General features: G+C 37.4%; 1 protein-coding gene, 2 long non-coding RNA genes and 1 pseudogene across 3 annotated transcripts; 1 reads left to right on the top strand and 3 right to left on the bottom strand.

Annotated features, from left to right (window-relative positions):
- Positions 1-8936: 8936 nt before the first annotated feature.
- LOC103408560 (uncharacterized) lies at positions 8937-10326 on the bottom strand. The gene is made up of 3 exons (XR_524994.4): positions 10036-10326; positions 9774-9846; positions 8937-9366 (listed from the first exon to the last, which is right to left on the bottom strand). It is a non-coding gene; the product is annotated as an uncharacterized lncRNA (long non-coding RNA).
- Positions 10327-13691: 3365 nt separating this feature from the next.
- On the top strand, positions 13692-14797 carry LOC103433988 (allene oxide cyclase, chloroplastic-like). Its single transcript, XM_008372302.4, has one exon. The coding sequence runs from the start codon at positions 13821-13823 to the stop codon at positions 14595-14597; it is 777 nt and encodes a 258-aa protein (XP_008370524.3). The 5' UTR covers positions 13692-13820; the 3' UTR covers positions 14598-14797.
- Positions 14798-15232: 435 nt separating this feature from the next.
- On the bottom strand, positions 15233-20558 carry LOC103434105 (receptor-like protein 7; annotated as a pseudogene).
- A 380-nt stretch (positions 20559-20938) lies between these two features.
- Positions 20939-22020, bottom strand: LOC139194930 (uncharacterized). The gene is made up of 3 exons (XR_011579719.1): positions 21719-22020; positions 21365-21409; positions 20939-21270 (listed from the first exon to the last, which is right to left on the bottom strand). It is a non-coding gene; the product is annotated as an uncharacterized lncRNA (long non-coding RNA).
- Between the last annotated feature and the right edge of the window lie 2624 nt (positions 22021-24644).

The raw sequence follows: 24644 nt of genomic DNA on the forward strand, positions 1-24644 counted from the left end.
TTTTAATGAACAACGCATGACCATATTTCTTACCATCTCCAACCGAGGGCCAAAGGGTTATAGGGCTCGTTTTAGCCCTATCACAAAAAACCGTCTTCAATCGAGGACCAAAAGAACGAGCAAATTAAATGTAATATAATTAAATATTTAAAATAAATTGTGAAAGGAACATGCTTATGAAATGAATTACAACTACACCCATTATAATTGTCCCACATCAACCGTGGGAGATGAATGAGCAAGGAAACATGCTTATAAAATGAACACCCCAACTTCGACCAAATCACCTTTCTCGGTCCAAAAAATCTAAACCCATAATTACATATTTTTTAGAAAATTTTGGCCCACAAAAAAAAAGGTAAATAAAATAAAATAAATATGATGTCATCATGAAGTCAGCATGTGACCCGGCTTGGGGCTGGCTGATTTGGACCAGCCGGTTGGTCCTTTGGCCCTTTTTGTCCAGTGGGGCCTATAAGCCATTTGGCCTAATTCTCAGTTGAAGACGATTTTCAAACTATTTTCGACCCTCTAACTCTTTGAACCATTCGGTTGGAGATGACCTTATTTCCTGCCTTCTGGGTCTGCGTTTTCAGAGCCCTTCATCTGCAGAGCCTGCCTGCTGTCAACAGCAGAGATTCCTCACCGTCTTCACATTAAATTGGCAGAAAACTTCTGAGACACGTCAACCATGCAATTTATTTTACATTTACACTCACAATACACCGACCGCGAAGCATCCAAAAGATAAAATACACCGACCGTGAAGCATACATGACCTAGCTTCCTAATTACTAAATTCCCTCTCTACCATTAACTTTGACAAACAATAGGAAATCTACAAAAAAAAAAAATTCATCTAAACTTCGAATGAACTGATTCAATCTTGGTGTAGAGGGAAAAGTAAACTGCTTTAACCAGCTTGGTTAAGCCATTTTCCCACTCTACCATTAAATGATTAAGTCGAACCCTTAAACCCTAATTGCTAGGAAACGGTGCCCTAATTAACTACACGTACACACTTGCCTCCTTCTCAACGCTGACACTTGAACATCATGCCATGTTTTCCTGATTTTCTAGCCAAGTGATGAGCTCATGCTATCATCACCTGGTTGTCACGCAATGCTGCTGCTGGCTCCACACATGCAAGTTGCCGTGGTGGTTGTGGTGGTGGTGGTGGTGATGGACATGGTGGCGGTTCACCAGATTTTGACACCGGCGAAACCCTTCTCCTCCTACCTTCAGCTTCCACTCACCAACACTCTCCTCCTCTTTCTCCTCATTAATTATTTCCTCCTCCTCATCATTAAATTCTTCTTCTTCTTCTTCTTCTTCTTCTTCTTCTTCTTCTATGCGTTCTAATATTGGTTCTTCCTCTTCTTGGATGTGAGGTTCGTGGCTAATAAGATGCAATCTCAACCGTCCACCTTCACGATAGGCTCTCAAAATCTCAGGCCTATAAATCCTCACCTCCGTAAGCTCCAACCTCCCATCTTTCCTCTCAGGCCTCAGATAATACCTTGGATGTCCATTTTGATTCAATGATGAAAGCGGGGGAGGAAACTTCTTGGGCTCCACTCTCCTCTCCCCCATCTTCGTCCATTTCGGCGCTCTCTTAATCGAGTGCCTCATCATCCTCAAACATGCATCCTCCTCGATACCATCTTGATCATTCTCATCAACTTTCTCATGAACATGGCTAATTCTTTCAACGATCTGATGATCGTCCACCAGCCTCTCGTCCGAGCTTTCAAACCCTAGACTTTCCGTGCACGACATCAAGCCGTCCACACCACCTCCTATGTTGTCTATGAACCCAAACCCACCTGGATCTCTCTTTGTTCCAAATTCAAACACCACCGGTGACAAAGCTGGCGGTGACGAGTCTGATGACGAGGAGGAGAAGGAGGAGGAGGAGGAGGAGGCGGAGGAGGAGGATGATGATGATTTGATGGATGAAGATTCCAAAACAAGGGGTTGGCTTTTCATGCGATCGTTATCGGTTGCGGCGACCAATCCTAGTAACCCTCCTCCTCCTGATCCTGTAGAACTTAAAGGCGAAATGTAACGGTGGCATTTTAATGGGAGCTTTTCACGAGCATCAACGGAGGTGGTTTTTGTTGTTGCTGTTGTGGGGGTAGTATCTGTGGTGAGGCCAAGGATAGAGTGAGGGGTGATCTTTCTACAAAAGCTAATCATCATAATTGGATTTAATACAATTACAAAATTACTAAACTTATTATGTTTATATAGATTCAGTAGAGAAATGAATAGAAGGGTGAGGAGGAGGAGAGGAGAGTTGTAGTACATAGAAGAGAAAGAAGAATGCAAGAAATAGGGTTTGGTTTTCTGATTTGTAAAGGAAAAATGGGGAGGAAGGAGAGGAGTGCGAATGGTATTAGTAATATAGACCTCTCGCCAAAGATAGGGCAACCAAAATGCATGATGAGAGAGAGAGAGGAGAGAGAGAGTAGTCGGTGGTACTAGTGGGAAGAATGGTGACGAGAGTGCCAGCGTGACAAAAGAAAAAGAAAAAAAAAGAAAGAAAGGAAAAGGTGGTGTTCGAAAAGAAAGAAAGGAAAAGGTAGTGTTTGAAAAGAAAGAAAAATTATATGAGCTGTAGTGAAAGAGAGGAGAGCAAAGTATGCCGGGTCCCACGTAAGATGGCCTCAGACTTCGCTCACCTCTGCCATTATCTTCCACCAGTCTTCATAACGCAATCCTCATCACTATCTTCTCTTCACAATTACTTGTTTTTCTCTCCCTTTTTCCTTCGTTTTTGGTTATAGTTTATTTCGTTTTATACCAGTGATATTCTGCATTGTCATTGGTATCAATATTCCACCGTAAATTTTGCTTGTAAAAGAGGATCAGCGGGTGGTTTCATCACGGCAATCTACTATTTCAAGGACTAGGAAAATTCACAGAGGCTTTTTAGCCTCCCCTGACCACCATCGTGTAATTCATCAGTGCCATAAATATTTCATTGTATAATTGAAAATAATCAAAATAGTTTACTTTATTTATTATTTAAATATAATTTTATAATATTTATCTAATTTATAGACTATTTAGTCATTCTTAAAATCTCTACTAATTAATGAAACTCTCTTTATCAATAAAAAAAGGGTGAAAAGACAATTTAGTCTTTTATCACAAAAAAAAATGATGGGTAATAATGTAATTTCACAGGTCCAAATTTTACTATTTTTTATTGAAACATCATTTACAAGTGATGTTAAAATACCTCTAATATTTAAAAAAAAAAAACTAAAAAAAAAAAAACCTCCCACTCCTCTCACGTTCTCTCTCTCCATCTCTCCTTCTCATTTTCTATAAAATATGATAATAAGTGATATACCGTCAATTTCTTTTGTTCATGACTAGCTAACTAACTTTTAAATCAAATTAATTTTTTCAAAATAATTTTTAATAAAGAGAATGAATCATACGTGTATCATTATTTTACGTAAATGATGTTATGTTACGTTGAGTCAATATATGCAGCCCGTCAAAATTTCCTTTTGTACTTTGACCTTCACGCTGCTTTATATATTCGGTTAAGTTTTCATGGTAATAGATCTCTATCAAATTCATCAAATTGGTTTTGATCTTCGACGAAGAAAACATGGTGTGGATGCAAATTTCTTCCTCCTTGATCTTGGACAATTTTGCACCTACAAAACAATTAACACCTTAGGTTAAGGCCAAGAGCCTCACGCGCCCACGATGAATGGGGGGGACTTTGGCCGAAGAACCTCCGATGCCAAAGTTAGAATTTAGAGAAAAAGAGTGTTTAGAGAATTTTGGGATTTTTGCCAAAGTGTTGGAATTGGCTTTTTGGTGAGAATGAGAGTATATTTATAGGGATAGGAGGTGGCTAGGGTTTTTTGGGTTTAATTTAGATTTAATTAGGAGTTACCAAATAATTAGCCAATAACTCCCTAATTAACTTGGCTAATTATTTGTCATACAAAGGAAAAAAGGTAGAAGGAAAGGCTGACTTCTTTTGGGGATGAAAGTTAACCGGGCTTTTTGTGGGAATTAGGGTAAAGTGAATGGTCTAAATGCTAATTAAGGGAATAATTAGCTAATTAACCCATTAATTAGCTATTTATCATTATTTTAGAAGGAATGTTTTAGGAATTATGGAATAATTATAGTATTTAGCTAATTGATTAGCTAAATAATGAAATAGGAAATATATGAATAAATTAGGTTTTAAGTTGATACCTATTTTGGGCACTTTTGACTTGGTTGAGGGATAATTGCCCGCTGCTTGCGCGTAAAAATCCCGGTATGCCCCAAGGGTAGTTTTGTCTTCTTTTGTCAAAAATCCACGTGTTGCCTTGTGAATATTTTTGGCTCCACACATGGTTTTGATGAAAATCCAATAACGCAATAAGGGGGTTTTTGGATCTAGGTCCAAAAACATAGGTAATTTTTAGGACTGAGTTCAGTTATTCAATTACATATTTTGATATCAATTTTGCCCCTAGATAAAAATATTTAATTTCTTTAAATTTTTTATCATTTATTCAGTTTTTAAATTTTGAATATTTAAATACTCAAACTAAAATATTATCTAGTAACTATGTGACAACCCGTCTCTAATTTTAAGTTTTATAAATTTTAAATTAGTGATTTTACGAAAATGCCCCCTTGAGGCAAAGATTTTGACCTTCGTTAACCTCGGTTAGAGAGACGTATGACTCATTCTTTGGGCGTATTTGCGTAGTACTCGATGGTACGAACGTATAAGCGAAAGCCGGTTGCGAGTCCAGATTATAACAATATAGTTACAGACGTTTGAATTTGGTTAGTTATATAAATTGAACTCCCATCTTGTGGGAATGAAGCCAATTAGCTTTCAACAAGGAAATAAAAAACCAATCAGAAATGAGGGGGAAAAAGAAAGGACCAATTGGAAGAGGAGAGAGAAACTATTTCCCTTCCCTTTCAACCTGTGCACACCCAAACTGCCGGTGACCCAAGTTGTTTATGGTCGATATCCACCATTTTTCCGTTGATTCATCCACATCCAACACCTACAACTTCTTCCACAACCTCCCAACTACCATCTCCACCCATATTTGAGGATTTTTAGGTCCTAACCCGCGAGGAACTTCACCGGAGCACCGGAGGTGCTTGACGACGATTCTTCCCTTTCGGAGAGTTTCACCACCCACCACCACCCTTAATCAACTCCTCTTAGACCCAGGAACAAGACCCAACCAGTGATAGGGGCATTGGAACACCGGAGAAGTCGAATTGATGAACACCCATTCTAGGGTTTCCGATAGATTCGTGGCGATTTGAAGCTTTTTCCGGCCAAATTGGACTTGGCCACAGGCGACGATGGTTCGTGACGCCTCAATATTTGTGCTAGGAAATTGTAGCGCAGACTTCAGGTGAGTGGGTCTTTCCCTTTTTATAATATGTATATATATGATTGATAGTTCCACAAATGCTTTTAAATTGATTTATGCATTTTATGCCAAGTCATATATATATATATATATATATATATATATATTTTTTTTTTTTTTAAATACTATGATATGGTTGAGTTTTAGATTGCATCAGGGCATATCCATATGCATATTACCTACATATAATTGTTGTGAATGCTTGGAAGTGCTAAGGTGAACGCGAGACGCACAGGTAAGTTCATGTGAGTTTATGGTGTTATTTGAAATGATTGAGTTATGGCATGACTATGTTTATATAATAGGCAACTCCGACACTGTCGTACAGGTTGTGATAATAGGCAGGCAACTCCGACACTGTCATACAGGTTGCGATAATAGGCAACTTCGACACTGTCGTACAGGTTGCGATAATAGGCAGGCAACTCCGACATTGTTGTACAGGTTGCAACTCCGATACTGTCGTACATGTTGCAATAAAAGGCAGGCAACTCCGACACTGTTGTACAGGTTGCCTATGACCCGTACAGGTTGCATTAGGCAACTCCGACTAGTGTGTTATTGTAGATTGATTTATGAGTCGTACTAGTTGCCTTAGGCAACTCCGACTCGTGTGTCAGCATAGATTGATGAGCACCTGATTTTATTATGCCGCTGCTGATTAGTAGTGATTTGAAATATTTCTGGATTTACTGTTGATTTGCATTTGATTTCATACTTATACGTAGTATGATTTTCTGAAAACTAAACAAGTTTTACAGCGAGGGGTTATAACGTTTTCAAAAGGTTTTTACTAAAACTTTATTTTCAAGCCCACTAACCCTTGTTTTGCGCCCCTCCAGGTTTTAATAGCTAAGCTTTCTCATCAACAAGGATTCATGGCAAATCCTGGTATTGGAGATTACCTTCGATGGTATGATTCTCAATCCACTCTACTGTACTTTACTTATGCTCTGACATCACATGTGAAATGAGTTCATTCCCACTCACATCGCACTCTTGCATTTATGCACTTTTAGGTTTAAATTCATTCACATGTTCCACATCACTACACTTTATGGCTTCGTCACCTTCCAGGTATCGGCCAACACAGCTCGATTCGGAGTCTTAGTGGACAGTTCAGGTCAAGATGTGTCAAACTACCAATTATTTATGAAGAAAACAAAACCGATATAATCTAGCAACTACCTATTGTATAGGAAGAAAGATGCTTTATACCTGCAAAGCAGATATAATCTACCTACAAAACAAAAAATAAACTACCTCTTGTATTGGAAGAAAAAATTTGGGAACCTACAAGATAGAACATATGAATATAAATATGATATAATATACCTCCATTAGAGGATCAAATTTGGAGGGAAGAACACAAAAATATCACCCATGAAATGAAGAGACCAAAAAGTGGAGGATTGATTCCATGATCTAACAGAGGGAATTGTGTGGAAGAAGGAAAGGAGGGATGAAACAGACTGGGGGTTGAGGTGATTATATGGCTATAACTAATATTACAATTAAGGGATTAGTTAAACCACAAATAATCTCATAATTAAGAAATTTTGTCTATTTACTACAATTCGTAAGCCTAAGGAGTACATATGGTATAAACCACAAATAAGCATATGTGGAATCTCAATTATTGGACCTATTTCAAAGAAGTGGACTAATCTTACTAATGGCTCACAAAATTGGATCTATATCAAGTTATCCCATAAATAAAAGATGTTATTGAAATTTTATGTCCTGAAAATACATAATACTAATAAAAAAATAAATGCGTTGAAATAATGTGAATAGGTTTTTTTTCTTCATAAAAGTGTCATGAGGGAGAGAAAAAGAAAGAAAGAATTAAACTTAAGATCTTCTGATGTATAGTTAAATGATTTTTAACTGCTTAAACTAAAAGCGTTTTTCCATATGCATTATGACTTGTGTAGTGCTATTCCTACATCTGTTTTTACTATTTCCGCACTCTTGCTATTTTTTGTCATTGATTTTCTTCAATTCATTTGATCCGATAGTCAAAAATTGAGATAAATATGTAATAAGTAAAAATAAGGGTCACCCTTCCAACTTAAGCAGAAGCACTAACTTATGTATTTGTAAAAGGTAAGCTATTGATATTGGCATTTGGCAAGTACAATTTCCACCGAAGGGAAACATTGGTGCGACATGAAAATCTTAAAAGGTAGGCAAATATCCCAAATATCTAGGTATCCAAAAAGGTACTAAATTGAAAAAAAATAAAAAAAACTAATAAAAAAAGCTTGAAAACTTTAAGTTACAAAATAAAGGGTAAAATAAATAGTACTAGAATTGACTTTTTAATGTAAAAATATAATTTTTCGTTAAAGTGAACAGTACCGGAAGCTTTTCGTTAAAGTTCAAAAAAAAATATCCTAGTAATTTGATAGGGACTTTTCCTTTAAAAAAGAAGTTTCGAAGAAAGAGCAACAAGATAAAATTGTACTTTTTTTGTGAGTCTAGGTTATTAGTTGCTTTTTTGTGAGCTATAAGACCATATTCAACCGAACGAGGGTCAGATGGCTCGTTTTAGTCTTCTGGCCCTTAAAGATATTAATATTTTAATGAACAGTACATGATCATATTTACCTCCATCTCCAACCGAGGGCCAAAAGGCTAAGGGCTCGTTTTAGCCTTGTCACAAAAAATCATCTCCAACTGAGGACCAAAGGGTTATAGTATGGAATGTGAAGAATTGAAATAAAATAAGGTAAGCCAACATGAAATTGTGAAAAAATATGTGAGAAATGGTGTAAGAAAAAAAATTAGAAATTAAAAAGAAAAAACGTCCAAAAAAAAGAGAGGTTGGTGGGCATAAAAACAAAAAGTGGGCTGGGACCATAAAAAAAAAACTAAGCCCTAAACCCTAAAGTGGGCTGGGCAATGGAAAAGAACAAAAAAAAAAAGAAAAAAAGAAATTAGGCTAGCTAGCGGGCTGGTTGGTTGAAAGTGGTCAGCCAGTTGGCCTTTTCAGATTTCGTGGAACCCACTAGCCCTCGGTTAGAAACGGTTTTCGGGCTATTTTCGACCCTCTGGACCTTTCGGTTGGAGATGGTCTAAGCGACCACATAGTGATTGTGACTCACGTTTTAATTAGGAAGTAAAAAAGAATTGGTTAATTATCTGAGATATAGATATCTTATAGACCACTAGAAAATGTGCCCACGTTTTGATGCTGGCGTGTATTAGCTGCAACAAGTATGACTAGTTTTCACACAAAGCAACTAAAAAAATGTTGTAGCACCCAAGAATCAATGAACAATTGGGACATCTTACTCATATGTGAGCCTTAATCTCTATTTCAAATCCTTATTGAACAAAAGTCCTATTTCTTCTTCAAATTGAATCGACATCATTGATCAGGCAATTAAACATTCCTTCTGACAAATAATTAACCCAAGAGTTGAGTAGATATATAGAGATTGGGAAAAGGGGAAGCAATTATACTATATAATTTAATAAAAGTAAAGGTCACCTCAACTCTTCGAATTAAACTATATATCTAATTTACCAGAAAACTTTGTAAAATTGATAGTTTACCTGATATAAGTACTTAATTTTCCTATTTAAAACAGTTTACCCATTCTTGATAAGTAAAATATAGCTTAAGCTTAATTTATTAACAGCTTAATGCAGTTCAAAAGTATTTTATGTTGCGGCGAGAAGGAGAAGCTACAGCCAACCCGCCTTTACTTTTTAATGTTGTGGTGAGAATGAGAAGCTACAACCAACCCGCCTTTACTTTTTACTTTTTCCAGATGCATATGTACAGTTTACCTGCACCCTCATACCATGTGTCTTGAGCTATTATCTATTCTCTACTTGCAGTATTTTCCCTCATCTGCACGAGAACCTCTACTGCAAACGATTTCATCTGTTACCAGTTAATGAAGATGTCTTCTGCACGACTGGACTACAAAGAGGGAGAAAAAAACAGTATTAGTAAAACACATTATACTCAAAATCATCACACTAAAGATATTTTCAAACAAATCACAATCCATCACACAAAGTGCATCCAACTCCAAGACAAGACTAAGCAAACACACAAAATATATAAAAACCCAAGACAAGTAGAAGTGTAACAATATTATTACGCATCTGTATTTACACTCACGGATAACGAATATAAGAACGAAAATTCACATTCCAACGTGTTATCCAATCACCAATTTCAAATAAAAAAAAAACCAAATAAATTTATATCAGTACGCATCAAACCCACCAAACCCAAAATCAAAAGAAGGTGATCAAATGTTTGATTTTGCTAAATATTACAAAATACAATAAATAAAAATATGTACAAATCAGCATGCATACCTTGTAGCGGTGCAGGGAACAGTAGCGTGAGTTGCATTGAGGGCATGTGTACTGGGAAAATTGCTATTGGCAGCTGCAATTAACAAAAACAAAAGCAAACAAACAAAAATTGAATAAAACAAATTATCAAGCTTTGTTGATGAAAGAGAGGTAGGGTTGGAGAAGAACATACACGCGGCTATGAGCACTAGACAAAAGATTTCAAAATGATTTCTTGGCTTTTCAATCAGGACATGCACGAATATAAGGGGTGTTTACTTACCTTGTGAATAAGGACATGCAGACGCAGGATGGACGAAGGACAGCAAATCCCGCATACACGAACCTAACTTGCCACTGTTCGCCACCCCCACCCCTCCCTCTCTCTTTCTCTCCTTGCAGTCCCGACGATTTCTCTCACTGTCACCCTCCCACTCCCGAATCGAATATCCGCACAAAATCTCTCTCTCTCTCTCTCTCTCTCTCGGTTTCTCTCAATGTCACCCTCCTACTCCCGAATCGAAAGATCCGCACGAAATCTCTCTCTATCGCTCTCTACCTCTGCAAGTGGCATGGCCACTGTCCCTCTCCGTCTGCCCTCACCGTCAATCCCAAAATTAAGATGACAAAAGTGCCCTGCAACCCTTTAATTCTAGCCGTGTGATCCTAACCCTAGGTGAATATTTCCGTCATTTGAACACCCAAAGGGCCGGCCTCATTAACAATTCGGTCTCAAACACTGTTCATTTGATCTTGAAAACCCTTGTTTAGACTAAAGTAAAATAATGATCGGTCGATTCGGAATTTCGAAGAGGGATTTGGATCCTCTCCTGAGCAGGGTCTGAATCCTCCTGTCCAGATAACATGAATAGTTGAATTTTGATTCAACGGTTACAATTATTATAACTTTTAAAAAAATCATCTGTTTTTAACCGTTGAATCAAAATTGAACGGTCATTGTTATTTGGTCAGAAAGATTCAGACCTCCTGCTCAAAGGATCCAAACCCTTCAAAGAGGATCCACGTACAGTACTTAAGATATTATTGTACTACTACCACATCAGGAAGCAAAGCCGTAGATTTTGCACTACTTTTCCTCCTTAGATGCTAAAGTTATTTAACATATCTGGCGCTTCATCATCGACCATCCAGACAAAAAACCTTTGTTGTTGGTTGCAACTTGCAGTGAATGTGGAACTATTCGAGTTCGTAGGGTTGTAAAGGAGTATATCAGTCAAATTACCCACTGCCCTAGCTCATTTGTTAATTTCTTTGGAGTTCAAGCTAGGTTTGGCATGCTTTTTATACGAGCTCACGTAAAAAGCTAAAGTACAAAATCAAGCTCAAGCTATTTTTGAGCTATTTAGTATATACCAAGGGTGGGTGTGGGTTGGTTTGGTTGGTTTGGAGCCAAAATCGAAACCAAACCAACTTAGTTGGTTGAGTTAAAATTGCAGATCGAAACCAACCAAGCTAGTTCTAAAACAGATGAAGTTGGTTAACTGATAGTCGTAGGTTGATTTGGGTTGGTTTTCGATTTGTATAAAGACGAAAATACATAAAATCTCTCTCCAAAGCTACAAAACATAGCAACAATAATAGTGATTGTTCAAAGGAAAGCACAAATGAAGCAGCCCAAGGAGAGACCAAAGCAGTGCCTTCTCCAAATGGTGCTCCATGTTATTCTCCAAATGGACTCTTAAACTAATCAGGTTTTGTTTTCATGTGATGAAAACACTGTAAATTGTAAATAACTAACCATTTATATTACTACACATATTAATTATGATTAAAAGCTAAAATTAAATGTATGTGGGTTAGTTCAGTTAATTGCACCCTAAGAATTTTGGAAACTGATTGCCAAACCGATTAAGGTCAGTGCGGTTTGGTTTTACCACCGAAAAGGGTAAATTACATATTAGCCCCTTAGGTTTGAGGTCTATTGCAATCTTATACAACATCTTTAAAACATTTCACTTTCATACCTCAAGTACTATTTTATTTCAATTTCATACAACCGTTACATTTTCCATCCATGGATCTGTTAAATGCTGACGTGGCTGCCACATATATGCCACGTGGCTGCCAAATGTCTGCCACGTGGCAAAAATAATAATTTTTTAATTTTTTTTTAAAAAACCTATCTGCCACTTTTTTTTTTTTTTTTTTTTTTTTTTCTCTTTCGTCTTCTTCTTCTTCTGGGTTCGGTCCATTTTTTTTTCTTCTTCTTCTTCTTCCTCCTCCTCCTCCTCCTCCTTCTCTTCTTCTTCTTCCTCCTTATTCTTCTGGGTTGCAGGGGGTTCGATCATTTTTTTTTTTTTTTCTTCTTCTTCTTCCTCCTTCTGGTTCGGTCCCTTCTTTTTTTTTTTCTTCTTCTTCTTCTTGCTCCTCCTCCTCCTCCTCTTTCTTCTTCTCTTCCTCCTCTTTCTTCTTCTCTTCTGGGGTCGGTCCCTTTTTTTTTTTTTTTTTCTTCTTCTTCTTCTTCCTCCTCCTCCTCTTCCTTCTTCTCTTCTTCTTCTTCCTCCTTCTTCTTCTGGGTTTGGTCCCTTTCTTTTTCTTCTTCTTCTTCTTCTTCTGGGTTGCAGGGGTTCGGTCCCTTTTTTTTCTTACAATTTTAGGTTTTTTTAAAAAAAATTAAAAAATTATTTTATTTTCCACGTGGCGGACATTTGGCAGCCACATGGCATATATGTGGCAGCCACGTCAGCATTTAACAGATACATAGATGGAAAATGTAACGGTTGTATGAAATTGAAATAAAATAGTACTTGAGGTATGAAAGTGAAATGTTTTAAAAATGTTGTATAAGATTGCAAATAGACCTCAAACCTGAGTGACTACTATGTAATTTACCCCACCGAAAATTAGAAGAAATAAAAAAACCAAACCAAGTTGCCAGTGTGGTTCGGCCAGTTCACTCGGTTTTTATTTATTTATTTTATTTAAATGCCCAACCCTAGTATATATGCTGGTTCAGTCTAAATAAGAAACAGTCTATAACAAATATGTTAGATATTCAGATATACGGATCATTGGTACACGCCTAACAACACGCCTAACAACACGCTTAACAACACTGATAGTGTCATAATTTAACCAATATTGCTAAGTGTTGGATTTATTACAAAATACCTCTATTTTATTAGGAGTGAAACAATACACATATATTGCCAAAGTGTGCAATGGGTCAGCCCATTTAAGATGGTCCATGCTCGTTATAGCCCGATCAATTAGCAAGAGGGTCCAGCCGACCTAATCACCGTTGATCTTATATACCATTCTCACATATTCTTATAGGGTAGTGGTAGAGAGACTACTTTTATAGATTATATTTATAAATTAAATGATTTGTCACCAATATGAATGAACACGTTTATTAACGCTTAAGTAAAAATTAAAATCCAATCATCAACTTTCATGTTATTTAGTTTACAAAATTTTATCCGCAATTTAATTTCACTAGCATTACCCATTCTCATATGGCTTTACAACTTAAACCTGCGTGAGATAATATAAGCAAGCACATGCTAGAATTATAAAATAATGTAATGGTAGGGCTTCAATAACCAAGATGGCCTAATTTGCTCAGTAATGAGTACTCAAAAGTAGTGCTGGGAGTCCTTAAATAGAGACTTCTATTGAAGATTCTCAGTTGCATTTTGTTCACCACCCTCAAACGGTGGTAATACTCAACACCTTATTTATCACGTTGAATAAGTTTAAATTTTTAAATTTGTATACATCCAGTTTACAGACCATTAATCAATAATTTTCATCAGATAATTAGTATACTTATTAATCCATATATTTTAGTAGTTGAAAAACAATGAACTCGATTCATTTCTTGCATTGAAATCAATAACGCACTGAAAGCAATTCATTCATTTATCTTGGAAATCCAATGAGTCAGTCGTTCACACTCTCCTACCCTTCCACCTTCATCCAATTGAATTCATATGAAAATAAACCTATCGGTCAAATCCTATATAAACACAATCTCATCTATGCATTTTCCACGAAATTTTCAGTTGCTAAGAAAAGAGAGGAAAATAACTTTAGCTAGAATCAATGGCTTCTTTAACCTCTTCCCTCACTTTCGTTCCCTCTGTGAAACTTGCAAACCCTAAGCTATGCTCCTGTGCTCATCATTCACCTACCAATTATTCTAAGTCATTGAAGCTTCAAAACCCACTTGATATAAAACTCCACACTTCCTACTCACAATTGAACAACTTCTCCGTGCCAAAAACGTTCTCGTTCACTTGCAAAACCCAAGCAAGCCCATCAGCCGACACTGATCAAAGACCTGCCTCCGAAGTTCCACAAGTGCTTCATGTGTACGAGCTCAATGAACTAGACCGTGGCAGCCCGGCCTACCTAAGATTGAGTGGGAAAGAAGTCCACAGCCTTGGCGATGTTGTCCCTTTCACGAACAAATTGTACACCGGGGACTTGCAAAAACGCGTTGGAATCACAACGGGGATAACCCTATTGATCCAACACTATCCGGAGAAGATCAATAGTGGAGATCGATACGAGGGTATCTACAGCTTCAACTTTGGAGACTATGGTCACATTTCTGTGCAGGGAGCTTATTTAACTTATGAGGATTCGTATTTGGCCGTGACAGGAGGGTCTGGAATTTTCGAAGGTGTGTATGGTCAAGTGAAGTTGCAGCAGCTTGTGTACCCTTTTAAAATTTTCTACACATTCTATCTCAAGGGTATAAAGAATTTACCTGAAGAGCTTCTTGGGAAGCATGTGGAGCCTAACCCTGATGTGGAGGGCAGTCCAGCTGCCAAGGCTCTTGAGCCTCATGCCACCATTGCTGGTTTTACTAATTGAATGATTATGTTTACTATTTTTTTTTTGTTTTGTTTTGTTTTGTTTTGCAGATGATGTTTTGGCTAGGTTTTTACTAGCTATGCTGAAATGGAATGTTTTTCTTGAAGATTTCTTGTACTTTTGATTTTTGTCTCGACTACCAACCGCTTGAATCTATATTGTTCATGTAACAATTAACATATATCACTGTTGTTTCCTTATGTTTGGACGAATTTCATCGAATTTAACTACACAAATCACAAGATATGAAAGAGAAGCTTGTAAATATTATATGCAATTCATTGTGAAAATTAATTTTAATGAATCCTTAGAAAATCCTAGGTGAAAGAATTTGTACTTAATTTGTAGTAATTTAGACCATCAGTGGGTTTTGGGTCTGATGACTGCTTTGGCTTTTTATGTTTGACTGATAAGTTTGTTACTAATTTATTGTAATTAAACTTAAACATCGGTTTATATAAAACTTAGACAGGGTGGAAACGAGGGTGCAAAACCTGTACAAAACAAAACCAGCAGATATAAGATATGATGCACACAAATTCAAACAACATGATAACCCCTTTTCCTTGCTCATGTGTTTGACTGTCCATCCTAGAAAAGTGTTAAAACGGAATTCAAAATGCGTGCTTAAGGCATTGGTTAGTAGGCTTGTTCTTTTCGTTTTTAAAGAAACCTCGACAATACAAGGAAAAATTTATTAACCATAATGCAGAAAGATACAAAATAACTTCCAAACCTAATTACAACACAAGTTATAAATCAAAATGTGAAACCATATTTTAATTGTTGGATTTTACCCTGGCACAACATGGAGTCCAGCTGCTTGCTCCTCATAAACATTTCAACGTCTCCACCTTTGATTTATGTGAACATGTCTTCGATGAGGACCAATTCTTTCTTCAAGCTGAGGGAATATCCTCACAAGGATTTTATACGTAGACCTGCAATACCATTTACTCCATCTCTTGAAGAACACAAGTGACCCAACAGCAATTGCAAAGCCAAATATAAATCCAATTTCGACGCTAATAAGATCCCAATCAATCTCATCTGTAGAATTTGGATGGCTTCCATTTAATGTTGGTGGTGGTGACAATCTTGCTTTACTATCCACCATCAGCGGAGGCCCTCATAATCCTTTATTCCCTGTAAATGAGTCTCTTGGAAATGTTGAAATTTGAGTACCAGCTGGGATCTTGCCGACAAGTTGATTATTCGAGAGATTCAGGAATTCAAGGAAATTAAGCTTTGCCAGCTGTTGTGGGATTTGCCCGCTCAACTTGTTCTGTGACAAGTCCAAGGACTCGAGTTGTCGCATGTTACCAAATGATGATGGGATTTCACCTGTGAAAGCGTTACTTGACAAGTTGAGAAAATATAAAGATTTCAAAGCTCCCATTTCCTTGGGAATTGCCCCACTGAAATTGTTGCATGAGAAGTCAATCAAGGTCAAGACGGATAGAATCTTTGCCAGATCCATCTTTAAACCTTTGCTTGTAATCGTTATAGTAGGCTCATACGAAAATACAACCCCTGTGTTACAAATGATTTCTTCAGTAAAACTCAAACTGTAACAAGAGGGACGGCTAGAAACATTGACTGTCGACAAGAAACCAATATCTGTGTTATCCTTCATTGCATGCCATGTTGTCAAAGAGAATCCTGGTACTTCACCATTGAAATTGTTGTAAGCTAAGTCTAGGATTTGAAGAACCGGCCAGGTGACATTGGTCTTCACTAGCGGACATCCAATGCCTCCATAGAAATTGTTGGACCGCAAAGCAAGAACGATCAAGGTGGAGATGGTCTTCAACAAGCATGGGAAGGTGTCTGTTATCTGATTCTCTTCAAGGTTTAAAAACATTAACCTTGTGCACCTGGCTAGAGACTTTGGAAATTGACCTTCAATCTGATTTTGGCTGAGGTCTAGAGCTTCTAATGACTCACAGCTCTCAGGAAATTCAAGATTAGAAATCATTCCAGTAATGTTGTTTTTCCTGACGTTAAGTGTCATGAGTGTGCTCATTGCAGCCAAGCACCGAGGAATCTCACCGCTCAGAGAATTACTGGACAAATCAAGAGCGCGAAGACGACTTGCATTGCATATTGATACTGGAATACTAGAACTGAAATGATTGTTTGAGTAATCCAGATATTCGGCATATGGGACAATTGAAATTGGCCCTTTAAGCTGGTTTGAATGAAGGTCAAGCACAGACACCTGAGATGTGGAGTTGATGAAAGGACCTTCGAGACTTTCCAAGGCATTATAAGAAACATTTAGGTAATCAAGAGAATCGAGCTTCCATATCCAATTGGGTAGCTGGCCTTGAATTTGGTTTTCAGAAAGGTCCAACTTTCTTAAATAGGCTTGATTTCTCAAGAAACCCGGGAATGTTCTCAACTTGTTGGAAACTAAACTGAAACTAGTAAGTTGAGGAAATGAAGAGTACGAGGAATTGCTGCCATTGTATAAAACCAGCAAGCTATTGTGCGAAAGATCAATCATCAACAGATTTGGCAGCTGGTAAGGACCATTAAAAGGAAAGGCACTGAAATTGTTTGAAGAAAGAAAGAGCTTCTGAAGCCCTCGAAAATTAAAGATAGACACGGGAACTGGCCCTTCCAAATAGTTGAAACTCAAATCAATGTAAGAAATTAAACTAGAAGAGACGTTAAAAAATTCAGGGAGTTGCCCAGAGAGATTATTATGCGAAAGATCAATCGTCATCAGCTTTGGCAGCTGCTGAGAACCGTTAAAAGGAAAGGCACTGAAATTGTTTGAAGAAAGAAAGAGCCGCTGAAGCCCTCGAAAATTAAAGATAGACACGGGAACTGGCCCTTCCAAATAGTTGAAACTCAAATCAACGTTAGAAATTAAACTAGAAGAGACGTTAAAAAATTCAGGGAGTTGCCCAGAGAGATTATTATGGGAAAGTGCCAAGCCCGGCAACAAGGGAAGAGAAAACAGAGACGACGGAATGCTCCCCACCAGTTGATTGTCGTACAAATAGAGATGTACCAGATTAATGAGGTTTTCCCAGTGAATAGAACTAATTGGACCATTAAACATGTTTGATGACAAGGACAAATAAGCCAATTTCGTTAGGTTTCCGATTGACTTTGGGATTGATCCAGTGAAATTGCATCCGTGAAGGTCTAGTGTGGACAACATGTTGAGGTTGCCAATAGAGTCGTGCAATAACCCTGAAAACCTTGTCTGCCTTAAAATCAAGGATCGAAGAGATCCATTCTTGGGAAATTCTGGCAAGGAACCATGAAGTTCCAGATTAAGGGAGAGGTCAAGAGTTTGTAGAGTAGGTACCTGAAAGATCTGCTTCGGAAATGTTCCATTTAACCCACAATCACGTAGACTCAAGGTAGTCAACTTTGAAAAATTGGCAAAGAATCCTGGAACCGGAGCACAGATATTGTTTCTGTCCAATTTCAACACAGATAAAGACTGAAGTTTAGCGAGGGATTGATCAATAGGACCTGAAAGATTAGTTCTATACAAGCTCAACACCCTTAGGTTTGGCAGTGAAGATGATATCACTTGGCACCAGTGACTCCCCTCTGCTGATACGTCTATACGGTCAAGATAAAGCTCTGTAAGCTCCGTGAGGTTCTGAAAGAGTATGCTGAACTTCGGGATTTCAAGCTGCTCGCTGCTCAAGATATAACTTTGAGAAATATCAAGGACCTCCAACCTTGTCAAGTGTGAAATCTCAACGGGAATTTTCACATGATAATTTGATAAATTTAGATACCTCAAGTTTGTCAGCTTTCCAATTGCAGATGGTATGCGAGAGCCTTCGACAAAAAAGTTATCTGCCAAGTTGAGGCTTTGAAGATGCTGAAGATCGAAGAGACTGCTCGAGCTGTCAATGCCACCCGAGATGTATTGGCTGCTAATGTCAAGACCAACAACACGCCCGTTGCTACTGCAAGTAACACCGACCCAAGAACAACAGTCTGTACTTGAATCCCACGATACAAACATGGAATCAGCATCATCATAAATAAACGTGAGGTTTTTCTTCAAATGGAGCAATGACAGTTGCTGGTCTTTGAGACACTGGCTGTAGACTCCAGTTGTGACATTATGACAGATAGTGAAGAAGAATAGGAGGACAAAAGATTGTAAAGTTTTCATTTTTGTTAGCTGAGTAAGGAAAGTGTTTGATGAAGAACTGAGGGATTGGTGTGGTGGCTTTAAATTATTTTTCGTCGCTGCAGATTTGGCTTGAAGTCTTGGTCTATTTCTTCTTTTTACTTTAATCCCACTTTTTATCCCATTGAAGCCTTGGTCTTGGTCTATTTCTTCTTTACTGTGATTAGTGAATGCGACTGCACACACTTTTTATCCCTTTGAAGTCTTGGTCTTGGTCTATTTCTTCTTTATACTGTGATTAGTGAATGCGACTGCACACACTTTTTATCCCTTTGAGGTCTTTTTGACTTGTAGAGTCTGAAGCCTTGGTTTTTTTTCCTTTTTCTTTTTACCGTAACCAGTAATGTAACGTTGCAGAAATGATTTAGACAATGATTTGCCTTTAATATCGTGGACAAATCTTCCACAGGAGAATTTTTGTTGGCTTGACTTGCTTCCTTTGAAGTCATTCCCCCATCTTTCTGATGGATTAGGTGTGAACTGAGATAGGTGTAGGGCCGGGGAATACCGTGTTAGGTAGGTAAGTTGTTTCTATGGTTCAGCAGGACTACAGTAGGAGATAGATTCTATCTTACAAACAGTTTACACTATAAAATATGCACGCGCTTTGCTGCGAGACTTGAATGCACAAGCCTTAACTGCATGAATAAGACACATTTAACCTAAATAAATTAAACATAATCCTGAATGAACAAAGGGATAGATGAGTGAATGGGGTCGGTAAGATAAGCAACTTGTTTTTCATATACATTTCAAAAGATATTACACACTTCAAAATATGCTTGCATCATGTTGGACACCAACTGATAGCAAAAAAAACTAAACCACTTGTGTACACATTATCTTGATTTATTGTTGTTAATGCACCTTAATTTCCTTCTACTAAGGGGCATTACATCTACAATTAATCATCTACTGATAAAAGACAATCTCAAGATACTCGATATGCAACTAAATCAGCAAACAGTACTTACTTATTCAGCATATCTACAGAACCAGATTGGATCAGATATCAGACATTATATTGTCAAACATTATGTTCTCTCTAACCAGATAAGACATTGGATTGCACATTAAGTAAATAAAGACCCCAAATTGGAAAACACCCAACACCAATTAGACACAAATAATACACACACACTGATCAAATTAATTAGTGCACATATAAAGAGATAGAAAACATAGGGAAATATAGGGAAAACACCTATCAGACACAAATAACACACATACTGTAAAGAGATAGAAGACGTAGGGAAACTTATAATAGATGACCCTAGTTTACTTAGTGCACATATAAGCTAATGTTTCTTATAAAGATATAATAATTAAAGGCAACCTACAATTGAGCCTGATATCGGACAACTTGCTAAGCTATCTCGGTTTGTTTAATAATTGGGAAACGTATCGTAAACTCCTTAAGGTCTCATCAGTGCATATATATTGGGAGATATGTGCATAAATATGGAGTAAAGAAGTGGTGCATTTATGGTCAGATTTTTATTCATTTGGTATTCAATTTTGAACCAAACGACTTTCACACTGAAGGTCTCATCAGTGCATATATATTGGGAGATATGTGCATAAATATGGAGTAAAGAAGTGGTGCATTTATGGCCAGATTTTTATTCATTTGGTATTCAATTTTGTTATGACTTATGAAACCAAACAACTTTCACACTGAAGGTCTTATCAGGGTTCTGATCATAATGGCCAGATTTTTATTCATTTGGTATTCAATTTTGTTATGACTTATGAAACCAAACGACTTTCACATTAAAGGTCTCATCAGGGTTCTGATCATAAACACCCCCTCCCCTCCCCCCCCCCCCCCCCCCCCGCGCGCGCGAACAAACTATATTGATAAATCTTTATCATTACCCTTAACAAAACAGATTACAGTGAAAAAAAAGTTCTTGTTTAAAAAAAAAAAAAGCAGTTTCATATAGCCTCCTAAGCACAAAATTATAGCTTAATAAAGGAAAATCCCAATCCAAAGCTCTAGCCTCTTAACCCAAAATGAAAACGAAAAGCATGGAACATATAATTCAGTTTTATTATTAGATCTTCTAAATCCCCACTTTAAATCCATTGCAAAGATAATACCACCAACTAAGGGTGGCAATCTAACTCTGGTTGTGTATGTTAGTGAACTTTATGCAACTCAAAATATAAAATTTAATCAGTTTCAGATAGTCTCCTAACCGTCTACAAACTATTAACATTATCTCCCCAAGTTTTTTTGCCAATTTCATCGATAGCAATGTTATTGATAGTCTGCTAAGCATCTGCAAACCATTAATATTATACCAACTTAAGAGATAGCAATTACACATTCCACCGTTATACTGGCTAAAAATAGTCAAAGGATGCCACAATTATATAGCCAAATCTAGTCCTAACATGCATGAATAAAATGTAACAACAGAGTCACAAAATCACCGTAAATAAATATACCTCAAAAGCCAAAGGGCCAAGTGCTCCCTCCAACGATTCAAATTTCTGAAAATCGCAAACATAGCAAATCCAAGCACTAACTTACAGAATAGTAACGAAAATAGCTTAGAAATCACAAAATCACCGTAAATAAATATACCTCAAAAGCCAAAGGGCAAAGTGCTCCCTCCAACTATTCAAATTTCTGAAAACAAAGTGAAATATGTTCTTCATGCAAATTGTTGATGATAGCACATTTTAACGAATCATATTCAAATAAGGATGTCTCCTTGAACAAATAACACACATACCGATCATTCATGTCTCTCCTTTTCAAATAACACACACAGTGATCCAAAACAGGGTATATAAAATGGACATCCTTATACATTTCTAACTCTCTTTTTCAAAATCCAAAACAGGGTATTCTAACTCTCTTTTTCATTCATTTCACACAAACAAATCATACATTTAAAATAGGGCTTGAATAAAAACAGGGTACATAATTATATACCTGAAAATGCCAAGGAACCAATTTCTCCCTCCAACAATCGAAAATTCCTGAATTCCAAAACATAGCAAATCCATTAGCAATATCCCCGATTCCATGAAACCGAATTGGGATTTCAGGGCTTCTTTGGGTTTGGGATAGAATTTGGGGGTTTGGAGTAGCTTCTGGAGGCTGTGGGTTCAACCTTCTGTGGCTGAGAAGAGGAGGAAGAGGAAGGGAGTGAAGGTGAGGGATCTGAGCGTAATTACAGCGTGAGAAAAGGGAAGGATGGGGGATTTGATGGATGGTTATCGAGAGAGAAAGAGAGAGAGAGAGAGAGAGAGAGAGAGAGAGAGAGAGAGGTGGTTTGGGAGTCTGTGCTTGAAAAAAAAACCCATGAAAAAAGCTGTGAGAGTTTTAGGTGTTTGGTAAACTGAAAAAAATGGCTTATTTTGAAAACTGCTATGAGAATAAGCTGAAATCAAAGGAAAAAGCTGAAGCTGCTATTTACAGCTTTGGAAAACTGGCTTTTTTTCAAAGCACACAGAGCTATAGTGCTCCTTTAATGAAAAGACTCACAATCAGACTGCTTTTTTTTTTTTCCAAAAGCACTTTTACAAAAAAGTTTACCAAACACTTTGCTGATTTATTTCATAGCCGCTTATTCTTACAGCACAGCCGCTTATCTCACAACAGCTTTTTTTCAAAGCACAGCAATACCAAACCATACCCAGTTAGGAGAGAGAAAGCGATGGCAATTTTGTAAATAAAGTGAAATCCGATCCCAAGTCACTGTTCATTTAAACAATGCAATTGGAATCTCTTCTTTAGACTAATGTAATTAGAAAATAAGTATGCGCGTTGAGGTGGGAACCAACTGTTTTAGGCGTAATTGCATGAATAAGATATATTTCAGGCTTAACTGCATGAATAAGACACAAAGTCATGAAGTAAGGCTCATATTTTTAGTAGTGTTATTTTAACAACAATTCTTTAAGTGGTGAATTGCCCCGGTGGGTAGGACATTTCTCTTAGTCCTACTGCATTCCGGGTTCAAAGTTTCAACCATCCCACGTACCATAAGCACACCAAAGGCCAAATTTAGCATGTTCTGTCGTCATCCACTCAACAATTCAAACAGAATTGGCTAAATTCATCCTCTTAAAATACAAAACGAAAATAGTTTATGATCAATGACCTCTTTGAATTGAATGATATTCGGATTCTTCAGTGATCTGTGGTTCATGAGTTCCCTTTGAACATGTTCACCCGTCTGCATCACTAAAAAAAAAGAAAAATTTAAAATGCAAACTATAAATATTTTATGATCACTAACCTCTTTGGATCGAATGATATTCGGATGCTTCAGTGATCAATGGTTCATGATTTCCCTTTGAAAATGTTCATCTATCTGCATCACCAAAAAATTAATAAATATTAAAAAAAAACTAAAATTTAAAGGATAAGAATTGCGAAGATTCTTAGGTCTTATGTAACGACCTGCCCCAAAAAAAATTATAGTTTTTATAATTTTATAACATGAATTTACGAAAATGCCTTTTGAGGCATATATGTTGACTTTAGTTGACCATCTTGTCATGTCATGTAAGATCCGTTTTCTTAGCGTATTCTCGCAGTACTCGTCGCTACGAACACGTGAGCGCAAACGGAATGTAATTTAGAGTTATTAACGAACGAAGTTGAGGAAAAAATGGTCAATTGATCATTTTCTAGAAGGCTCCAGATTTTCGGAGCAAAATCTAGGAAACCACGTGTGTGGCCAAGATTAAAGGAAAGGAGAGATGGTCGGTGGAGATGGAAAATAAAGGAGAGAAATGAGGGAGAGGTGAGGACCAATCGGGAGAAGGGAGAGGGTGAGTGACCAATTAGAGAGGAGAGAAAGGAGAAGCGCCGGATCACTTTTGACCCAATTCCTCCTCGTCGACCCGACACGGTTTCTACACAACCTAGTGGTGGTTCCTGCGAATTGACCGTCACCACCTCCTAGAATCAACCCCACGACCTCCCTTCTTCACATTTCACCTAAAAATCAAGGGAATTAGGCCTTAATTTGTGAAGATTGAAGGCACGGCTTCATGAGCACCCACAACGGCGAATCCGCCATTCTTGCAACGATTTCCTTCGATTGCCACCACCAATGTACTTCCCTTGAGCTCAAGAACAATGCCCAATCATTAGTTGGAGTATCGGAGTCAATTTGAGGACGAATTAAGAAACACCTTCTTTAGAGTTTTCGACGGGTTCAAGTGAAATTGGGGCTTTTCCCGGTCAAATTGGCCTTAGTCACATGTATGAAAGTTGCTCCACTCATCGAGATCTTCATTCTTGTAAAATTTGGAAACTTTTGGAGTTGTTTGATTTTCCGGCGAGTCGGGGCGGTCGGTTGCCACGCGCGGCGGCACGTGAAGGAAAAATCCAAGGTCCCTCCTTAGGTTCCTAGACATGTCGAATCCGAATCCACCATTCGTTTTCCCAAATTCGAATGTTTTAGTAGAGTTTTACTAAAAGATCCGTAATTATGTTTAGGTGCGTTGGTGGGAAATGACGTCATCCTGGCTAGTTCGAGCGGTTCTTGGGCAATCAAATATGTGAGTGGACCCCTTCTTAACTTATATGCAATGCCCCGCCCCGAATTAATTCTTTAATTCCAAAAATAATAATATTATTATTATTGATAGGCCCAAACTAAACTCCACTTTATTTAGCAAATTTTAAATCACAAATCTTTATTTAAATAACTCTTTCACATACGAAACCATCAATATTAATTAAATATCAAAACGTATTACCTTACCAAATTTATGTACTAAAATTTATTTCCTATACTTTATAAATATTTTCATTTTCTTTCAATTGACCAATGCTCTCAAAATAGGAACAATTTTCAATTTCGCATAAAGAACAATTGTCGGCTCCCTGATCGTGCGCC

This window comes from Malus domestica, chromosome 04 (genome assembly GCF_042453785.1).
Source record: "Malus domestica chromosome 04, GDT2T_hap1".
NCBI lineage: Eukaryota > Viridiplantae > Streptophyta > Magnoliopsida > Rosales > Rosaceae > Malus > Malus domestica.